This window comes from Pipistrellus kuhlii, unplaced genomic scaffold, assembly GCF_014108245.1.
Source record: "Pipistrellus kuhlii isolate mPipKuh1 unplaced genomic scaffold, mPipKuh1.p scaffold_m20_p_68, whole genome shotgun sequence".
NCBI classification, from domain to species: Eukaryota; Metazoa; Chordata; class Mammalia; order Chiroptera; family Vespertilionidae; genus Pipistrellus; species Pipistrellus kuhlii.
Window position 1 is genome coordinate 945,774 of NW_023425571.1, and position 21,087 is coordinate 966,860.

Sequence of the window (21,087 nt, forward strand, 5' to 3'; positions counted from 1 at the left end):
AGAGGGAGTGGGTATCAAAGGGAGCCTTCAAAGGCAGCCCGTCCCCCGGGTGCTGCTGATCCCGCTTCTCCCACTTCAAAGCGGGCCGTGTGCGCGCCTGGGCCGGGGAGCTGAGTCTGATTCCGCTAACAAGAGCTGGCACCGGCCCGTTTGATATTGGATGCAGGGAGCGTTTTGATTTGTTAGGGCCTTTGAAACTGTTCAGACGACCTTCAGCACAGGGGCCTCTTGTTACTGTGGGGGAAGGGCCGCGCAGGGCGGGCACTGCTGGGCGGGACGGGTCCTGCAGAGGAGCCCCTTGTGGGAGTGAGAAGTTCCCAAATAGTAGGCCTGTCCCCGTCCTGGGGAGGCGGGGCCTCTTCCATTCCCAGGGCGGTGGGCGGGCACCAGAGACCACCAGAGGGAGGGTCGTGGTTAGACTCCCTGACCTGCCCATGGTGGGTGATGCTGATGTCTCTTCCGTAAGTTCCTGTCACTGTTGGCTCTTCCTGTGCCTGGGCTGTGGTATTGACGGCTTGATGGCTGGCCCGGGGCAGATGTGTGAGAAGCAGGTGGTCCTCCGGGATCTGATGGAATCCACCTGGAAGGTGGATTTAATTTAATTTTTAAATTAAAACCCTCTGTATGCAGACACCTTCTTTCCAGCCTGCCCATGTCTCTGTCTGCTGAGCCTGCGCGGTGGGGCGGGCAGGAGGACAGGCTAGACTGCAGGAGGATCTGTCCGTCCCAAGCCCAGACATGGCGGTGACTCTCCTGGAATTTAGATTTGGGATCTTTGTCATCTTCCTGTCATCTTGACGGTGATTTGTTAGAATAAAGACACAGAAGATCGCTCACTCAGCCATCTGATGGTCTGTGAGGCTGCGTGTTTAAGCCTGGGCTGCACTGCTTCCCTGGGAACGGGACTGAACCGACTTCCCCGAGGGGACAGCGTCCCAGGCCGCCCGCCGAGGAGTGGCTATGAGGGAACTCATGTTTCTTTTATATATATATATATTTTTTTATTTATTTTTACAGAGAAGAAGGGAGAGGGATAGAGAGTCAGAAATATCGATGAGAGAGAAACATCCATCAACTGCCTCCTGCACACCCCCAACTGGGGATGTGCCCACAATCAATGTACATGCCCTTGACCGGAATCGAACCTGGGACCTTTCAGTCCGCAGACCGATGCTCTAGCCACTGAGCCAAACCGGTTTCGGCGGGAACTCATGTTTCTTCAGTTTCCTTCAGATTTCCTGGAAGTAGTGTGTCTCTTTTCCCCTAGAACTGACAAACCTGTCAAGTTAAAAGTCTCAGCCTAAAGCCTTTTTAAAGTGTTGCCCCATCAGCTGGTTTAACTGGCAGTGGCAGCACCCTGTGAGTTGGCCCAGCAGCCAGGAGAGGTGAGTGGGAGTCCGGGAAGGGGTGGACAGCAGCGGGAGGGGAAGGGCTTTGGACAGATGTTCAGTCCGTCACATTCTTCCATGGCGCGTCCTGGACTTGGGTCAGCAAGGAGCCCCTGGCCAGCAGGAGCCCCTCAGGGGTCAGAGGTCCAGAACCTTCTGCTGCCCCAGAAGGTTTCCACTTACATAGAGCTGAGTGCGAGCCGGGAGGAGATGGGGTGCCCATCTTTTCATCCTCACCCAGGACAGGCGTCCAGACTTTAGAGAGAGGGGAGGGGAGAGAGAGAGAGGAAGAGAGGAACATCGACGTGAGAGAGAACTCTCGTACATGACAGAGAACATCAGTTGTTTTCCTTCCACACAGCCCGGGACTGAACCCACAACGCAGCTCTGTGCCTGACTGGGGGGCTCGAACCCACAACCTCCCGGCATATGGGACGATGCTCCAACCAACTGAGCCACACCAGCCAGGGCCACAGCCCAACTTTCCATTTCCAAGGACTGTTTTCAGAAGGCCAAGCGTTGGTGTCTTCACCTGTCAAATGCAGCCCTTCACTTCCTGACTCAGAGAATCCTCGGCTGACTGCTGCCCTGCTCCCACCTGCTCGGGAGCAATACTACGGCCCAGGATCAGACAGCTGCGGCTCAGGCCCCCCTTGACCCCCGGCCAACCCCAGAGGCAGGTTGCAGGAGGCCCATCGACCAGGTGTTTCAATTTGCTCAACTCTTGACCTCGTGTATTAAAGTGGACCTTTTAGCGCCAGAGGACACGCTGGCGGCCTCGCTCAGCTGCCCTGTCCGGAGCTCTCCGTCCGCTCCGGGTGCTCTGTCTGCCAGCCTTCACTTGCTCTGAAATAGAGGGGCATCCATTTGATCTCTCACACAAACCTGTGAGACGCGTGGTTTGGTGAGACTGCAGGAAGTGCCCCGTGCGTACCCAGTGTGGCCAGAGGACTGGCCTGGGTTCCCGCCGAGCCCTGCCCACGTTTCCTCTTGGGCCGGGTTCGAGTTCAGGGCGCCCTAGTCACAGCCTCTGACCTGAGCAGCCGGCACAATTACTCGGTTTCCCTTCAACAGGCTCCTTACGTCCCCGCAGGCTGGAAGAAAGGCATGCGGGCGGGACGGTTAAACCCTTTCAATCCGGGGATGGTGCTTCTAGAATCATCGGTCTTACTCCTCCAGGCTGAGCAGCGGCAGCTAAAGCATCGTGTTTTGAAGTCCGGGTCCTAAAACTGACACTGACCATCCTTTCTTCCCTTCCCCACAGCTGGACATATGGTCCAAGTCCAACTACCAGGTGTTCCAGAAGGTAAGCTCTGCTCTCGGCTGCTTGCTCAGGAGCGCTGAGGGAGGATGGTGCTCTGAGGGGTCACACTGGTCTTCCATCCCAGCCTCTCGGAACATCTCACCCAGAACCACCCACTGTGGTTCCCTTTACTTGACCGTGACTGAAGGGAAAAGAAAAGACCTCAGGAGAGAGCAGATTTGTGTCCCAGGGCTGGGGGTGGCAGGAGCTGATCCTGGCCAGGCAGTGGCTCCGAGGGAACATTCTGGGCGGTGATTACGGGGAGTGTGCCTCAGAGCGAAGGGACTGGAACCTGCAAAGGGCGAGTTTGTGTGTGTGAACTATCCCTTTTAAAAAGTCAGAGTCTTTCTAGTTGTTTCAGGCTCAGCTTGGGTTTTGTGCTCAGCTTCTCGGAGCCCGTGGCCGGTGGGGTCCCTCGGGCCGGCCCAGGAGGCCGGTGGCCCCGCCCGCACCTACCCATCTCCTTACGCTGGTGCTGGTGCCGTTTACAGACTGGGCTTCCTCATGAAGTGCTTTTGGGAAATGTTACGGGAAAATCCACGTTCCAGCTCCGGCTGGTGGGAGGGCTTCTGCTCCACAGAGGATCCCACCACCTGCCCAGCCCTCAGGCTGCTCCCCGCGGGGCACTGCTGCTTCCTCCGCCTTCATCCTCCTCTCTGCTTCCATCCAGCCATGCGAACAGCCAGGTTTTTGTCATTTTATTCATTGTTTCAAGTTCAACAACAACTATGAATTGGGCCCCTTGGCATGTGCCAGGCACCGTGGCAGCCGCCAGGAATCTGGGGGACAGCCGGAAACGCAGTGAGGCACTCAGGGTGTCACTGGGGCTGCTGTCAGGAGCAGCAGGGAGCGCCCTTCATCTGGGGCCATCACAGGAGGGAGGCCTTTCCGGGCAGACCCTCCCGAGGCCGGAAGGTGAGAGAGCAGCGGGTGGACGGCCTGGGAAGAGGTCCCAGCATGGAGGCAGCAGCCAGGCCTGGTGCTGGGAGCCAAGTAACTGCCTGCAGGTCCCAGCAGGAGCTCCCGGGGACAGGCCGCCCTTGGAGCAAGGCGACGGCTGCCGCGGCCCTGCTGAGCGCCCACTCGCCGCAGCGGCCCTGAGCCTCACCCCCACGCAGGGCACGGCCTGGGCGAGCTGGGGAGTCCACAGGTGCTGCTGAGGGCAGGAGGTGAGGGCACATCTGGGTGGCACGTGGACTCCTAGAGTGTGCCCAGCCCCTCTGCTGCCGGCGGGGACGGGCTTGTTCTTTCCGGCACTGGCTGGCGAGGGTGGATTATGGCTCAGGGTGAGCCGTCAGGCTGCAGCCACCTCCCCAGCCGCGCTCATCCCAGGGTCCTCTGCGGGGAGCGGCGGTGCAGCAGATCAAGGGTAATCAGTGAGGATTCGGCCTGAGCCGTCGCCTGCAGCTCTGTCCCGCTCCGCCTGCTGCCTGCGCTCGTCACCGCGGCCAGAGGCTCCTCACGGTGGGCGGCAGCCGGGCTCGGCTGGAGGGACGCCACGGTCGGCTCTCTAGCAGGCTCCTCTTCAGTGCACTCCTAAGCACTCGGCTTAACTGTCCCTGTTACTGACCCTGCAGGACGGACTTCTAATCCGGGCCCAGCTCTCCTAGCTCAGCGGGAGGGGAGGGGCGCAGACAATGGAGTCATGCTGGAGGGCCCCACAGCCAGAGCACCTGGACCCTGGAGCCTGGTCGGGCTCGGGGCCGCTCGGCACTGCGGGCACAGCCCTTCCCTGGCGCGGAGACGGCCTGGAATGGGCACACACCTGCACACACACCCACGCCGTCCTGCCTGGCATGGGGATGGCCTGGAGTGGGGGGACACAGTCCTACCAGCTGCTCAGGAGCTGCTGGGCTGGGGCAGGCCACCCGCTCCCTGTGCCTGGGAAATGGAAATTCTCACAGCCATCAGGAGGTCCTTGTGGGACCCCTCCCACCTGGGATGCTTGCTCTTTGTCAAACCCTGTTCAAGTGCCTTCCTTCCAATACAGTAACCTGTCCAAGGTCACGGCTTTAAGTGACAGGCCCGACCCCAGCCGGTGCCCTCCCCCTCGCCAGGCTGTGGGTGAGGACCAGCCCTTGGCGGGGCAGGAGCTCAGGGAGCAGGCAGCTCCGCTGGGTGCAGCTAAAATAGCTTGTCCTCCCCGAGTGCCCTCCAGCGCCAGATCCCGGCGGAAGGTGTCGGGCTCCTCACACACAATATGGCGGTGGCGCTTTGGGACTCTTGTTTTGACTGGCAGCTGTTTCAAGGTCTCCTGAGAGATTCCTTCTCCTCTGAGCTGGCTCCCTCAGCCTGGAGGGGCCTGTGAGCCCTGTAGGGAGGGAGAAAGACAGAGCGATCAGCTGGCGGCAGTGGGCATGGCACCCACGCAGAACACGGTTCCCGTGGGCCAGCCGGGGCTGGAGGCGCCCAAACAGCCCCGCACTCTCTGCCCCTAGGTGGAATGGACCCTCCCCGTACCCCTCTTCTCTCTGCCCCTCCTCTTCTCCCTCCCCTGCAGGACTGTCTCCCAGCTGATTGTTGCTTTGTCTTCCCCTCGCTCCCCGTAGGGGGCGCCTTCTGCTTCGGTCTTCAGGCTGTTTCAGCCCCGGCTCACAGGGCTCTGTTCTCGGGGCCTTCCGGCCTCTGCCCGCTTCCTCTGGAGCCTCGTAGCTCGCACACCTGGGCCTCCGGGCGGCAGGCGATGGCAAGTTTCTGCTGCCGCAGGCCCCTTTCTCTCCGGCTTGGATGCTGAACAAAACATCTTTTTGTTGGAGAGTGTAAAACAAAAACAGACTGGAGGTGGCCTGCTTTGACAAAAAGGACGATGCTTGCAGGGGGATTTCTCCAACCCCTTCTTCCTGTGCTGTGAGGTTCGGCCTGGGAAGCAGGAGCCGGCGAGGAGGGTGGGGAGGAAGGAGGGAACCGCCGGAGAGTGTGCTCCTTCTGTAACTTCCTGTGTCACTGCCGACGAGGCGGCTCGGAGACTAAATGCCTGTGAGCACTGAGAACTGTGACCGTTCGGCAACCGAAGGAGGACTTCACTGGCCTTTCGGAACCGGCCTGCGTCTGGCCGCCCGCCCGCCCTGTGACGGGAAGGCGAGGCAGGGCCCTGCCTGGGAGCCGCCTGCCCGAGCAGAGCTGAGCGTGGCCCCGAGTCTGGAGGACACCGTTAGCTCTCCGCTCTCGGGGAGCACCACGACAGATCCCGCCTGCGCCTCCGCTGGGACTCCGGCTTCCCGGAGACGCCACGGCGGCTGGTGGGGCAGATGGCATCCGCGGGGAGGGAGGCCACAGCTCAGAAGCCCTCGCCCTCCCGCTCTAAGTCTGCTTCCTCTTCTGCAAAACGGAAAGAGAGAGAGCACCCAGCTCGTTGCCATGGGGACGAAGTGCGAGGGGCACAAGCATCACAGGCCCCTGAATGCAGAGACTTGGTTAGTAAGTAACCCCTGGCCCTGAGAAGGCAGCTTCGGGGAGAACCAGTAGGAGAACCCCGTCTGACACCAGCACCCACTCCACAGCACCCCGCTCCACGGCACCCCGCTCCACGGCACCCCGCTCCACGGTACCCCCTCCATGGCACCCCGCTCCACGGTACCCCCTCCATGGCACCCCGCTCCACGGCACCCCGCTCCACGGTACCCCGCTCCACGGTACCCCCTCATGGCACTCCCTCCACGGTACCCCCTCCACGGCACCCGCTCCACGGCACCCGCTCCACAGCACCCCGCTCCACGGTACCCCCTCCATGGCACCCCGCTCCACGGCACCCCCTCCACGGTACCCCACCCCACTCCACAGCACCCCGCTCCACGGTACCCCCTCATGGCACCCCCTCCACGGTACCCCCTCCACGGTACCCCAACCCGCTCCACAGCACTCTGCTCCATGGTACCCTCCTCCACGGTACCCCGCTCCACGGCACCCCCTCCACGGTACCCCCTCCATAGCACCCCCTCCACGGCACCCCACTCCACGGGACCCCGGCACCCCCTCCACGGCACCCCGCTCCACGGGACCCCGGCACCCCCTCCACGGCACCCCGCTCCACGGGACCCCGCTCCACGGCACCCCCTCCACGGCACCCCGCTCCACGGTACCCCCTCCACGGCACCCCGCTCCACGGCACCCCCTCCACAGCAGCACCCGCTCCACGGCACCCCGCTCCACGGCACCCCCTTCACAGCACCCCCTCCACGGCACCCCGCTCCACGGTACCCTGTGACATTTCAGCAGCTGCTGAATTGTTTTGATTCTTGAAAACAACACGCTCTCCTTCAGATTTGCCCTCCTTGGTGTTGTGCAGACTCAAAAGCCAAGCTAGGGTGAGCGCGGGCGGGGGTGGGGGGAGGAGACCTTTTCCCCGCAGCCTGGACCCCACCTCCTGGCTGCTGGAGCCATCCCTCCCGCAGTGGATCCCCCGGCAGCCGGCGCCTGAGCGTCTGTAGGAAAGTCCGGCTGGAAGGAATCCCACCCCAGCCCTTAGTCAGCATCTGCTGGGGAGCAGGCCCGGGGATTGTGCTCGTTACCGTCTGCGTCCTCCGTACTGTGATCCCTAAGAAGAGCCGCAGAGGCTGGCCGAGGGCTGGGCCGGCCCAAGACCCTGGTCCCAGGGCCCGGCAGGGCCCAGAGCACGCGAGGCCGGTGCTGCTGGCCCTCGAACCCCATCTCAGGCAGCCGCTCCTGAGGGAACGTCCTCAGCACAGGGTGACCTTGCAGGCTGGCCAGCGCCTGGCTCCTCTGGCGAGTGGGCGAGTCGTGTCCTGGAGGAAGAGCCGGGAGAAGGGACGTGGTGCTGCTGCGACAGAGGAGCCTCTGTCCGTCACTCCAGCAGCCAGCTTGCTTCTTGCTCACAGACACCCACCCGAGTTGGCCAAGAGCTGGGCTTCCATCGCTCGGGACCCAGGCTTAGCAAGGCTCCCCCTGAGAGTCACCTGAGCGTGGCCACGGGACCCACTCTCGCCTCCTCCGGCTCCAAGGGAAGCAGCACCGTCCATTCCCGGTGCGTCAGCGGGCCAGCCCCTGGACCCACCTAACGGGCAGCTCAGGAGCCTGAGGGCGGGCCTGGCGGGAAGGCCCCGGGGCTCCCAGCCCGAGAGCTGCAGGCTTCCCAGGGCGGCGTGGGTCCCGTCCCCCCCGTGTTTCCGGTCCCGTCCCCAGCCATGAGGCCTCACTCTGCCCCACCCCCTCACATGAGCCGGTCTCCCCAATATCTCCCTGATGTCTCCGAGCCGGAGTGCACCTCCGGTCGGCACACGAGCCAGGAACCTCCGGGCCAGGCGGGACAGGCAGGGCTCTGCCTCTCAGAACTCACCGTCAGCTCGGGGAAACGGACACTAAACGGAAGCTGCAAAGAATAGTCACACGTTCGATCCCAGGAACACCAGCACAGAATGATCCGAGCCCAAGTGTGCCCCCTCAGGGCCGTGGTCTGCAAACTGCGGCTCGAGAGCCACATGCGGCTCTTTGGCCCCTTGAGGGTGGCTCTTCCACAAAACACCACAGCCTGGGCGAGTCTTATTTTGAAGAAGTGGCGTTAGAAGAAGTTTAAGTTTAAAAAATTTGGCTCTCAAAAGAAATTTCAATCGTTGCGCTGTTGATGTTTGGCTCTGCTGACTGATGAGTTTGCCGACCACTGCCTCGGGATTCTGGGAGGCTTCCCTGGGCACCTGGATCTGCAGGGGGTGGGAGCTGGGGGGAGGGGACACTTGACCCGCAGCGTTTGGGGCAGAGGGGGGAGGAGAGGAGGCGGGACCAGGGCCCGAGGGTCCCCAGGGTCCCGTCCGGATTCTGTCTGGTGTGCACGCATACCGCAGCGAGGGCCATGGTCAGAGTGACGGTCGAACAAGCACTATGTTGATCGAACAGCCTGCAGAGCTCAGTTACCCAGGTGGCAGGTGTTTCAGTTTTCCAGGTGGGAGGCCGCAGCCAGGAGGACTGAGGTGCCTGCCCAGGTGGCACTGCTGGGAGGCGGCGGCCCATTCAGCCCTCCAGAGCCCTCAGCCTCTGCCCCTGGGGCAGCAGGTCTCTGCCCACGCCCCGCTGCGGCAAGCCTGGGAGGAGCGGCAGAGCTGAGACGGGGGCGGGGAGAAGCCGGAGAACCAGCCCGCACCCAGAGACTTGAGTACGCGCCTCGGACAAGCCCAGGTGTCAGCGTGGACCCCGGGCAGGCGGCGGTGTCGTCACTGAGCAGCTGGAGGAGAAGCAGGTTGGCAAGAGCACTTTAGATGTTTCTGGAAGGCAGTTATCAACACAGCCAGGAGCGGGCAAGTCCCGAGGTCGGCCAAGGAAAGGAGGAGGAGATGGGCGCAGGCCAGGCACTCCGTGAGCAGAGGATTCTGGGCAGAGGTTCTTGGCAGAATCTTGGGGAGATGCCCTAAATTCCGAAGGCCACGGGCCAGGCAGATCGCGCGGGGAAGCAGGTGGTGGAGCCCTAGGGGCTGGCACAGGGCCCTGCCCAGACGCCGCCCACCGGGACCCCCTGCTGGTGACCACAGGGCTGTGGGGCCAGCATGTCACATGGGGACTCGCTTCGTCCTCACTGACCACAGAGCTGATTCTGCGGCAGAAGCTGGGGATCGGCGTTGGGCGAAGTTTCCTGAACTTAAATGTTGGTCATTCGTGTTAAAAATTGTCACCAGGAAAGCAAAGGCCCTGTCCACCTGAACAAGCCTCCTGCCTTGGCGTGGCCACGGGGGCGGGTGCCTGGGAGGTGGCCCAGGCCGCGCTCAGGCCGCTGAAATGCAGAGCCAGGCTCCTCCCGGGGCTCCGGGCAGAGGGGGCCTCCGGGGCTGGGAAAGGAGGACACCCAGGTGCTGCGACAGTGGTGATGAGCGGGCGGGCTTGTTGAACTAAATGGAGGTGCAGGAGAAAGAATCCTCCAGAAACTGATTGTGGGGAATGTCCTCAGCCTATAAAGCGGCATGTGCCGGCCGGAGAACTAGGCATCCGATGGGGAAGAAGCGAGCTTCCGGCTCAGGGCCCGCTGGCCGAGCGGGCTTCGCTGTGGGCACCACACCTTCCACCGCCGTTTACCGGGCCGCCCTCGCCGCTGCGGGGAGGGTGAGAGAGCGGCCGGCGGGAAGGCTGCCCGGAAAGGCAGTCTGTCTGCCGGGCGCGGCGTGGGAACCTCGGACACGCACTGTTTGCTGCGTCGGCAGGAGAGCCAGGCAGGTGCTGCTGGTTGTGGCCTCTGGTGAGCCGGCACTTTTAACTTTATTTCTTAGTCAACAAATATGTGCGAGCACCTGCTGCGGGCCAGGTGATGTTCGGGCTGGGGACTCAGCACACACCAGATGGGCGTGCCCCGTGCCCCACAGAGCTGTTCACCTAGTGGGACTCAGCGGCCGCCGAGCAGCCAGGAGGGTCCCTGGGCAGAGGCCAGGTCCGGGGTCCAGGGGAGCGGAGGGGCGGGAGGCGGGCTTTGCATGCATGGCCATTGTATCGGGGAAACTGAGGCCTGGAGAGGGTCTGTGAGTGTTCTGTGAGCTGGGGAGCCTGGTCCTCACGCTCCGGGCGTGGCCTCTGGCCTTGGGTGCAGGCCACAGTCCAGCTGTGGGTCGTTGACGACTCGGCGAGTGGGGCCAGCCCAGCCCCTGGCTGTCACCTGGCCGGTGTGCGAACGGCTCTCAGGCCCCCAGTGTGTCACGTGCGCTGCGGGAGGGGGAGCCGGGAGCCGGCACGAGGGGACCACTGCCTCTGTGCACCCAGTGTCGCAGCATCTGCAATGCAAGGATCCCCCATGAGGAAGGTCCCATAAACCATGTGTGGACAGAACCGTCAAATTCAACGTAACCTATCAACTAGCCGATGGGTGGCGGGCTTAGCAGTGTGGCGTCTTCTAGCATCAGGCCTGCAGGACCTCAGCTGCTTGGAGGGGGGCATTGCTTGGAGTGGGGAGGGGGTGGCTGTGGCTCCAGGGGCTGAGACGGACCACCGCCGTCGGAGGGCCGGCAAGAGACCACACTTGGGGGACGAGGTGCCTGGGAAGGTTGTTATAGGAGGCCCCCGGAAAGGTCCTCAGAAGTGGCCCCATTCCTGACCTGAGGTTGCTGGAATGTTCCCCCCTGGGCTCGCCTTCCAGCCTGGACCCCTTCCTTTCGGCCTCTCCCCCACTCGGCGGCCTGCCCTGGCCCTGGGCATTTCCTGGTGGAGCCTTCCCTCCTGGGCATGGGAAGCAGACTGCGCTGAAAGGAGGGAGCGGGTCTTGTTCTCTCTGCGGACTGTAGTGGCCTCTCACCCATTCCTCTCCTCGTCCCAGGTGACAGACCACGCCACCACCGCCCTGCTGCACTACCAGCTGCCCCAGATGCCCGACGTCGTGGTCCGCTCCTTCATGGTGAGTGGCCAGAGGGGGGCTCATTCAGACCGAATCCCGAGTGAAGCCCGCAGCGGTGGGGGGCTGCAGCAGTGGGGGGGCCTCAGGGGCGAGAGGGACCCGCAGGGGAGGAGGGACCCTCGGGGAGGAGGGACCCGCGGGGGAGGAGGGACCCGCGGGGGGGGAGGGACCCACAGGGGAGGAGGGACCCTCGGGGGAGGAGGGACCTGCGGGGGGGGGGGGGGGGGGGAACACCTGTAGGGGAGGAGGGACCCTCGGGGAGGAGGGACCCGCGGGGGGGGAGGGACCCACAGGGGAGGAGGGACCCTCGGGGGAGGAGGGACCTGCGGGGGGGGGGGGGGGGCGGGGAACACCTGTAGGGGCAGGTGGGACTGCAGGGGCGGGGGGTGGGGGGGACCACAGGGGCGGGGCGGATCCATGGGGGAAACCCACGGCGGGGGGGAGGACCGCAGGGGCAGGTGGGTGTTCCGTCCGCACACAGCGAGGCCTCCCAGGCGGTGGCCAGTGGAATGACACTGCTTTCCGCTGAGAAGGGACCCAGGAGGAGCGTTGTCTGCTCAGCTCTGAGGCGTGCTGGCCTCAGAAGGTGCTTTCTGTCTGCGGGAGGGACCTCCGGCCGCTCCCAGCTCCCTCAGGCAGTCCCTGAGCTCCTGGCTGCGGCTGTGCGTGGCAGAGACTCAAACCAACCTTGTGCTTCTCCCCCGATGTTTCACCCTCCAGTGAGGAGCGGGCTCAGGGTGGGGAGGCCCCGGGCCGCTGGCTCAGCTCCAGCCGCTCCTGTTCAGCAGCCAGTTTTGTGGGCAGCTGTTCAGCAGTGGGATCGGGGCTGGGTGTTCACACCGTGGAGATCAGCAAGCTCTGCAGCTCAGGGCCTTCCGCCCACCCCACAGCCAGGTGCCGGCACGCCGGGCACCGTTACCAGTGACCGCCAGGTGGCCTCAGCGGGCCGGCCGCTGGCCCCGCACGGCTGACAGTGCCGCCCTCGTGGGCACCTCGCTGCGGGCTCCACGCTCTCCCACCAGTGGGCCCGGCCTTCACCGCGGCTGGGCTGCCCCAGGCCCTGCCGGCAGGGCTGCCGGGTGAGAGCCACGGGAGGACTTCCTGTCAGCAGCCCACGGCATGGGCAGCAAGGGGGGCGCTGCTCGTGCCCTTTCCCAGTCGGGTGGCCTCCCAGTTGAGCTGTTGAGAGAAGCTGCAGTTGGTTTCTGGGCGGACACGCCCGGCTCCTCGGTGGGGCGGAGCAGGACATGCCGGTGCTCAGCACTGTCCTCGCAGCAGCTCGCTCCGGTGTCCAGGGTCACTCATGTGGACAGAACCGTCAAATGCGATGGTGGCGGGCTTAGTGGTGGCGGCGAGCGTCAGGCCTGCAGGACCTCCGATCGCGCTGTGTTCCAGGAGCGCCAGGAGGCAGGGCAGGCTGAGCCAGCGCCCCCTCTGGGCCCGCCCTCCGGGGTCCTCACCTCGGAGTGCGCACAGGGCTTGGTTTTCCCACGAGACCAAAACACCTGCTTTCCGGCGATTCACCTGGAGGCTGGGGAACGTTTGATTTGATCACTGAGATAAATGGTTGAACCGAATGACCCATTGACCTCCTCACAGTCACTGCCCAAACCTCCAGCCCGCTCTGCACGGCGGTGGCATCGCAGCCAATGCGGTTTGTCTAAGGGTGATTATTGCTAATTGAAAAATGTCCCCATATTCCGCCATGACGACTTGAAACCTTGGCAACTTTTGACAGTCTCTATGGAGACTGAATTAAAACACACACACACACACACACACTCACACTCATACACACACTTACACTCATACACACACTCACACTCACACTCACATGCTCACACACACACATACACACACACTCTCACACACACATACATACACACACACTCTCACATGCACACACACACACACGCGCGCACACACACACACACACACACACACACACACACGCAGCACCTCCAGCCCGGCCTGGGAGGCAGAGGGGGCGGGCTGCCCTGCAGGCGGCTGAGAGAGAGGGCCCATCAGTAACCGCCGCCTCTTCAGAGAGCAGGGTCTCCCCGCCGTAGCCCAGGAGGACGGTGAACGGTGGCTGTGAGCTCCGCAGCGGGCCCTGGCCGCCCGCCGGCTGGGGAGGGTGGTGGGTGGGTGGATGGGTGGGTGGTTTGCGGCGGCCCTCCCTGAGCCGGGATGGAGCTCAGAGTCCCACACTTGTGCGTGACTCCGCTGCTCATCACGTCCCCGTGGCACTGGGGTCCCCGCAGGTGTGCTGGCCGCACCGTGGCCGTGAGCGGCCGCCTGGAATCCGATCAGGCAGAGGCTGTGGCCTCGGTGGGAATTAATTCTGAAGCATCAGCAGTGCGTTCTCCCTCCACACGTGTCCTCGGCCACTGGGAACAGGGGGCCCATGCCGTGTCCACAGACACTGCCCACCGCCCAGGGAGCGTGCCCACGTGCGCCCTCCCGTTTGAGGGGGCGAGGGTGGGGGCGCAGAAGTGAAGACGGCTTGGGTAGCCTGTGGGGTCCAGTGGGGCCTGTGGGGTCCAGGGTAGCCTGTGGGGTCCAGTGGGGCCTGTGGGGTCCAGGGTAGCCTGTGGGGTCCAGTGGGGCCTGTGAGGTCCAGGGTAGCCTGTGGGGTCCAGTGGGGCCTGTGGGGTTCAGGGTGGCCTGTGGGTCCCACTGCAGCCGGTGACGACTCGGTCACCTTAGCCCTCTGTCCGAGAGGTCACAGGCTTGAGAGGAGGTGACCTTGGAGGCACCGATCCCTGTCTCTGGTCTCTCCTCGCTCCAGACCTGGCTGAGAAGTTACATAAAGCTGTTCCAGGCGCCGTGCCAGCGCTGCGGGAAGTTCCTGCAGGACGGCCTGCCCCCCACCTGGAGGGACTTCCGCACCCTCGAAGCCTTCCACGACACCTGCCGGCAGTGACCCCGCTGCACCCGCGTGCCAGGGCAGACCGCCCACTGCCCCCCCGGCCCCCCAGGAAGCCTGGCCCTGAGCGAGCCTCCGAGCACAGACCGGCCATGGACAGGACACTGGGCGCCCGGCGGCCGCGGACCCGGGGGAGGGTCCGGCGCTCGGGGCTCTGCCTCCGGAGCCGCCCCGGTCGCGGTCCCGTGTTTCCTCGAACCCGTGTTCCTGCAGTCGGCTGGCGCTGCATTTTGTAACTTATTTTTTATGACAATAAACCTGTCCCAGCACACGTGTGTCCTGTCTCCTGTCCCTTCAGTGGTCAGCGGGGGGGCAGGCCGGGCCTGTGGAGAAACCCGTCTCCGCGAGGATCGCTCCTCTGCTCGCTGCTCTCGGGCACCTTGGCACCTCCGTCCAGACCCTGGGCCCCTCGGAAACTATCGTCCACTCTGAGAAAAGTGCCCAGTGCTCCTTGTACATAAACCAGGAACACACACCCTGCATGTGCGGGCGTCTGGCGTGTCTGCCGAGCTGGGCCTGGGTGTCGCTGAAAACAGGTTCCAGCCCTGTCTGCTGGCTCGTCCCCCGAGTGGGTGGTTCTCGAGGAGAGCGGGTGTCCCCAGGGCCGTCCCACCCTCCCGCTGCCGGTCACTCTCCCAGTCACCCTCCCGGTCACCTCCCACTGCCGGTCACTCTCCCGGTCACCCTCCCGCTGCTGGTCACCCTCCCGCTGCTGGTCACCCTCCTGCTGCTGGTCACCCTCCCGGTCACTCTCCCAGTCACCTCCCGCTGCCGGTCACTCTCCCGGTCACCCTCCCGCTGCTGGTCACCCTCCCGCTGCTGGTCACCCTCCTGCTGCTGGTCACCCTCCCGGTCACTCTCCCAGTCACCTCCCGCTGCCGGTCACTCTCTTGGTCACCCTCCCGGTCACTCTCCCAGTCACCCTCCCGGTCACCCTCCTGCTGCCGGTCACCCTCCCGGTCACTCTCCCAGTCACCTCCCACTGCCGGTCACTCTCTTGGTCACCCTCCCGGTCACCCTCCCGCTGCGGGTCACCCTCCCGGTCACTCTCCCAGTCACCTCCCACTGCCGGTCACTCTCTCGGTCACCCTCCTGGTCACCCACTGCGGGTCACCCTCCCGCTGCCGGTCACCCTCCCGCTGCCGGTCACTCGGTCACCCTCCCGCTGCCGGTCACCCTCCCGGTCACTCTCTCGGTCACCCTCCCGGTCACCCTCCCACTGCCGGTCACCCTCGGAGATGCCCAGGGAAGGGCGGGTGCCGCCTGGTGTGGTGCGGACGTGGAGCGGGGTGAGGGGACTTGCTGGAACAGGAGGGCCGGCAGCGTGGCGGGAGCTCAGCAGAAACACCCTCCAGCCCAGCGGAGCCCGGCGTGACCGAGCGGACGGTGCCCCGGTGCCCGCAGCCCGGTGGGAGCCCCCGGGGCTGAGGCGGCCCAGAGGGGGCGGGCCTGCGCCCCGCGGACACCAACCGGGATGTCTTCGCCTGGCCCCAGGGGCGTTCCCGCCCAGGGCATGTGGCTCCCGACCTGCCGGCAGGTCCCTTCTCCCCCGAGGCGCTGCGTGGGGCTCTGCGGGAAAACAGAATCAGGACATTGGGGTGTGCGTCCCCATCCCCCCTCCGAGGTTTCTCTTCCGCAGCGTCAGTCTCCCATGACCAGCGGCAGGCAGAATGTTAAAGGGCCCACGGGGACTGCGTGTGACATGACTTAGTTACCCCGCCAGCTCTGCCTGGGCTCCGGGCCGGAGTCTCACCGTCACCCAGGAGGTGCAGGCGTTGCCCGGGTGTGGGTGCCCAGCTGGAGGTCCCGCCAGGTGCCCTGGGCCCTGGGCAGATCTCTGCCCGCGCCTGTGCCGCCCGAGCTGGTGCCCGAAGACCGAGTCAGCAGGCACCGCCGGGCGACAGAGCGTTTGAGCTGACCGTGTCCAGGCTTCTGCGCCAAACAGGGAGCTGGCCTTCAGGAGGCGGGCAGCCTTCACACCTCCGCCGCCGGCCTGGGTGCTGGACTCTCCCTGAGAACGCACCAGGCTCCATCGCCTCGGGGTGTCAGAGTAGGGGCTGCTGCTAAATCTGGAGCCTTTGAAGGTCACCCTGAGGGACGGCAGCTTCAGCCACCAGCGTCAGGGCGGGAGGCGTGGGAGCGGCAGGGCCTGAGGGTGGAGGCCAGAGGGTAGGCGTCCGCTCCCCCCAGCTTCCGCGTCCGCGCCGGCGTGAGGACACCTCCGGGCCCCTCCTTGTCCTGCACTGGACAGGAGCGGGTGACCGTCCGCCCCCTGCCGCCCCCGCAGTGCATCCGCCCGGAGCTGAGCACAGCCGCCTGCCACCGGCCTCGCCCGCCTGCCCGGGGACCATTAGGCCCCTCTCTCGGACAGCAGGCCTCTCCCGTCTCTGCCATCCTCCCCTCTCATTCCCACCCCGCTCCTTAAATTAGTGGAAAGGAGCCTCGTAAAACGACTTTCCAGTTGGGTTTTAAATTGCAGGTCAGCTGCTTCCTGTGATGAGGACGCGGAGAGGGAGCCGTGGAGTTCCCGCCCAGCCCAGGTACCGCGGCGGCGGCTGCTGCAGGGTGATTAGCTGCTCTGAGCCGCTCCCGGGTGTCTGTGCTAATTGAGTGAAACTCCGGCTGCAGGCGTGTGGGCCCGGTGTGACCCGCAGCCGCCTCGGCCGCAGCTGCTCCCCGTGTCCACAGAGACGCCGCGGGGAGGCGGCCCCGGGGAGGAGGGGGCGGGAGGACGGGGAGGGGCGGGAGCTGGGAGCCGGCCTGGCACCCGCTGCGGAGTGGGTCGTTAGTGAACGCATTGCTCACTGTCATCGAATGCTGGCTCTCAGCTCCATCACCGGCTTCTTTCTTAATTACCGAAGGAATACATGTGTTCTTTTTACAGGAAATTAGGTAACCTGGCTGGGCCAGCGTGGCTCAGCAGTTGAGCGTCAAGCTTTGAACCAGGAGGTCAGGGTTCAATTTCCCGTCGGGGCACGTGCTTGAGTGGCAAGCTTGATTCCCAGGGTGGGCGTGCTGGAGGCAGCCGATCAATGATTCTCTCATCACTGATGTTCCTGTCTCCGTATCCCTTTCCCTTCTCTGAAATCAATAAAAATATATTTTTTAAAAAAACTAGGTAATGGGGATAAACACAGAAAAAAAGATAATATTCATAGTCCCCACTAGCAAGAGAGAATTACCAGGCGCTTTGGTGGCTGTCTCCCCAGACCTTCATACGGACACATTTGCGTGTGTGTGTGTGTGTGTGTGTGTGTGTGTGCGCGCGCGCGCGCGCACGCGCACGCGCTTGTAAAAAAAGATCCTACTCTGTACCGTTCTGAAACCTGGGCAGAGACCTGCCTGTAGCCCAGAAGGCCCCAAAGGCAGGGCTCAGAGAATGTGGACACTCACTCCTCCTCTGAGCCCCCCCCCCCCCCCCGGGAGCCGTTCAGACCAGGCGGACCTCGGTTCCATGCAGTCACGCGGGGCCCTCTCCTCCCGCCCCGTTGCATCGCCCGTGGCCGGGGACAGGGTCTGCAGGGTGGGACTGAGTCACGGGCACCTTCTGAGCTTGCAAACGGGGAACACAGAGCCCCTGGGAGCACGCGTGTGCGGGGTGTGTGAAAGGCCGAATTCGTTTCTGTGGGACATGCGTGCCCGGCGTGCACGTGCGGGGTCACAGAGTGAGTCCACGTTCGGTTTTACAAGGAAATGCCAGCCTGGCATTTCACATTCACACCAGCAGGGTCGTCAGCATTTGGTTTGCCGCTCTTTCCTATGTCAGCCGCCCCGAGGGTGTGGAGTGACAGCGCATTTGGGTTTATGTCCGTGTCTCTGCGGGCGAACCACCTGGCCCATCTCTTCCTTCCGCATCTGAGATGTCTGCGCGTGTCTCCTGCCCGTTTCCTAATTGGATCTTTCTGTTGTTCTTTTGCAAAATGTGTTTTTATTGATTTTTTTTTATATATATAGAGGGATAAAGAGATAGAAACACTGGTGAGAGAGAAACATCAATCAGGCCCCACATTGGGGATCAAGCATGTATCCTGACCGGGAATCAAACCGGTGACCTCTTGGATCGTGGGTCGATGCTCAATCACTGAGCCACACCAGCTGGGCTGGATCGTTTTTTAATACCGGGTTTTCAGAGTTCTCTGCATACGATTCCTTTGTCAGGTGTGTGATTTGGCCCACCTGTAGCTTGTCTGTCCCTTCATCCTCTCTATGGGCTCCTCCTCAGCGTGTTTTCACTTACCTGTCATTCTTTAGGTGTTGAATCTAACGTAGGGCTGTAGGTGAGCAGTGTTCTGCTCTTAGGAACGTTATTGTGTGCATGTGTGTTCTCACAAGCAGAGCAAGCTGTGGAGCAGGCCTCCTGACCCCTCGCTGTCCACGTGCCCCCCGCTGCCGCCCATCACATCAGATGTTGGCCATTTTTTACTTGTCATGGCCCGACCCCGCCACAAGAGGGCGGCTCCATGAGGGCAGGAGCTGGGTCTGTCTGGGGCGTTGCTCTGCCCCTTGCATACAGTAGGTGCTCAATAAACATGTGCCGAATGTTGACTGGAACAAGGAAGCCAGGCTCAGATCTCTGCTCTGCTCCCAAACCAGTGACTGGGCCGGCCGCTCATCCCTCTGCGCACGCAGGCTCCGCCCGGCTTCCCGCAGGGCAGTCCTGTGAGAGATCACCCCAAGAGCCCCACAGGGGCCGGGATAAAGACGTCTCCCAGCTCCTTGCGGTTGGGGGTGGCCGTTGGGGTGGCCTCGGGTTGTGTTCAGCCGCTAGGCCGTGCTCCTGGGGGGCAGCAGCGGGGAGGGAGGTCTGCTCTGCCCCTCCTCCCCCGGCCGGCCGAGGTGCGGCCAGAGGGCCGGCTCCAAGCAGCCCTGCTGGGCCAGGAGGTGGAGCCGCAGGCCGACGTGGCGGAAAGAGCCTGTCTCCCGGGCACCTGTGCCCCCCTCCCGGGGGGGTTACGTGGAGAGAAGGAGGCTGTCTGGTTCGGGGGGGGTCTCAGGACACTCATGTTCCGAATCTTCTGTAAATTAGCTGAATTGGACCCTCACTGACACCGGATCTCTGATGGAGGTTGGGTTTTTACAAAATCCTCAGCGCGAGCTGCTTCTCCTGATTCTTTCTCACCTTCCGGGAGCTCATTGAGAGTCCCGTGTAACTGCTGTGTCTGTTCTCCATGTGGCGTTTGTGGCGGCTGTGCCCCAGGCCAGGCTGTGCGGGGCGCCCCCCTCCTGGCCCGTCATTAACACCCCGTTCCGCCGCCTCCACGGCCACCCACTCGGTTTCGGTTTCTGCTGGTGTTTAACGCTGCTAAAGGTTATTGAATCCAACCAGTCAAGGGAAGAGTTTAATTAGCGTGTTCCTGCCTCATGAAGAGAGGGGCTGCACGCGTGTTCCGAGCTGCCACACACACACACACACACACACACACACACGTGTACCGTGCGTTCCTGGCCCGTGCACATAGACCAGGGGCTTCCTCATCCCCTCCTCCCGGCCGCCCTGTTCCCTCATGCATTTTTCATCTCCGCTCGCCACTCCCGCATCCTGCCCTGCGAACGGCATCGATCGGCTGATTAAGCCGTCAAGTCACAGCAAACACCTGTAATGTCCGCAGTCTGGGCCCTCACTCCATCCTTCCCTCCTGCCGCGTTCCTCCGAGTTCCTGCTGTCCAAGTTCCAGGCAAGGCAGAGGGTTCCGCCCGCCCCACCCACCTCCGCCCTCCGCACCCTGCCCTCCTCGGGGGCTGCGGGGCCATCAGAAGATGGGCTTACAGGACGCCGGTCCTGGACGGAACTGCCCTTCCCCTGCCGTCTAACATGCGTGCGGGCGCCCTGTCCCCGGGCCTGTGGGACCCCTCTGGTGAGCTCCCTGTGCTGCGGGACAGACGGCCGCATGCTGAGCGGTGGAAGGAGCAGACTCGCTGTCTCGGTTCCGTGGGTCAGAGACACGGGAGCGGCTTCCTCGCCACGTGGTCCACGTCCGAGTCTCGTCGGCCGTCGTGGTCACGTGGCAGATGCTGTCGCCCGAAGGTGACAGAGCCAGGGTGTGGTTTCGGTTCCTCACCAGATGGGCACCTCAGGGATCCTCGGTGTCCCTGGCGTGGCTGTGGGTGAGGGGTCCGAGAGAGCCTGTGGCCGCCGCGGCTCACACCCCACCTCTTCCTCTTTTCTCTTCGTCAGACGTGTCACTAAGTCTGGGGAGGTCGTTAGGATGATCACGCTCTGCCCTCGGACACAAATGGACACACAGGCTCCTCACCCCGCCACAGGTTCAGTTTGCTCCTAAGTCAGCCCGGGCGTGACGGGGTCAAGTGGACCGACCACACCTGCTCCCAGGTGCTTCCCAACTGCCTGGAGGCCCCGAGGGGTGGGGGAACCCTCATCAGAGTTCACCGGATGATCAAGGCCAATCTGTGTGTGTGTGCATGTGTGTGTGTGTGTGTGTGTGAGTTGGCACTGACCGGTGGCTGCGCACTGTGCACCGCGTTGAAGAACTGCTTGGTCTGGTGGCTCCTGTGGCAGCCGTGGCCACTTCCTCCAGTAAAGTCCCCGTGTGTGCCTGCGCCTTCTCGTGCTCCATCTACCACCCGGCGCCCGAGGACTGTGCTCCCCGGGGGCCAGCAGCTCCGCCCGGATCCAGATTCAGGACGGGAGGCGGAGCCTGTGCTGCCAGGAGAGGGCGCCCTAGTGGACTCCCTGGCTCCCAGCCCCACTTCCCTCCGGAGGCCCCTCTGCGCGTCCCAGTCAGGAGGGGCGCCTCTGCTGGGCTCCGGGCGCGGGAAGGGCAGGGCGGGCTCCGGCAGGTGCTGAGTTCTCCCGGGCGGCTTGCCAAGGACTGCGTCGTCCGAGAGGAAGACAGGAACAGAGCTCCGTGCCCTTGGCTCGCCCACGGACAGCTGCTGTTCCCAGGTTCTCGCTGGAACCATCTCTTCTTCCCCCAGGGGGTCTCCCCAAACCCAAGTCGATGTGCCCCAGACCACGCCTCTACCCAGAGCGCATTCCCCCCAGGTGTGGCCAGAGCTGTGCTCCAGCTCCCAAGAGCCACTGCTGGATGTCCACCCCGCCCCCCCGCCCCGGCAGGAAGGCTCATGGCCAAGTCCAAGGGTGAATGTGAGGGCTGGGTGGAATTTACCTAAAGCCCCAGCTCCACTTAAA

At 63.6% G+C, this 21,087-nt stretch overlaps 1 protein-coding gene and 1 pseudogene across 2 annotated transcripts in view; both read left to right on the forward strand.

The window, feature by feature from the left end:
* MED27 (mediator complex subunit 27) overlaps positions 1-14,202 on the forward strand; it is a 106,189-nt gene extending 91,987 nt beyond the window's left edge. Inside the window, exons 6-8 of one of the 2 annotated variants that reach the window (XM_036420441.2) lie at positions 2,653-2,694; positions 10,931-11,008; positions 13,800-14,202. In XM_036420441.2, coding sequence (XP_036276334.1) covers positions 2,653-2,694; positions 10,931-11,008; positions 13,800-13,934 — 255 coding nt within the window. In that variant the 3' untranslated portion in view covers positions 13,935-14,202. The remainder of the gene's footprint in view (positions 1-2,652; positions 2,695-10,930; positions 11,009-13,799) is intronic. The other variant, XM_045575161.1, reaches the window with a different exon arrangement.
* LOC118708921 lies at positions 12,629-12,758 on the forward strand (annotated as a pseudogene).
* Positions 14,203-21,087: the final 6,885 nt, after the last annotated feature.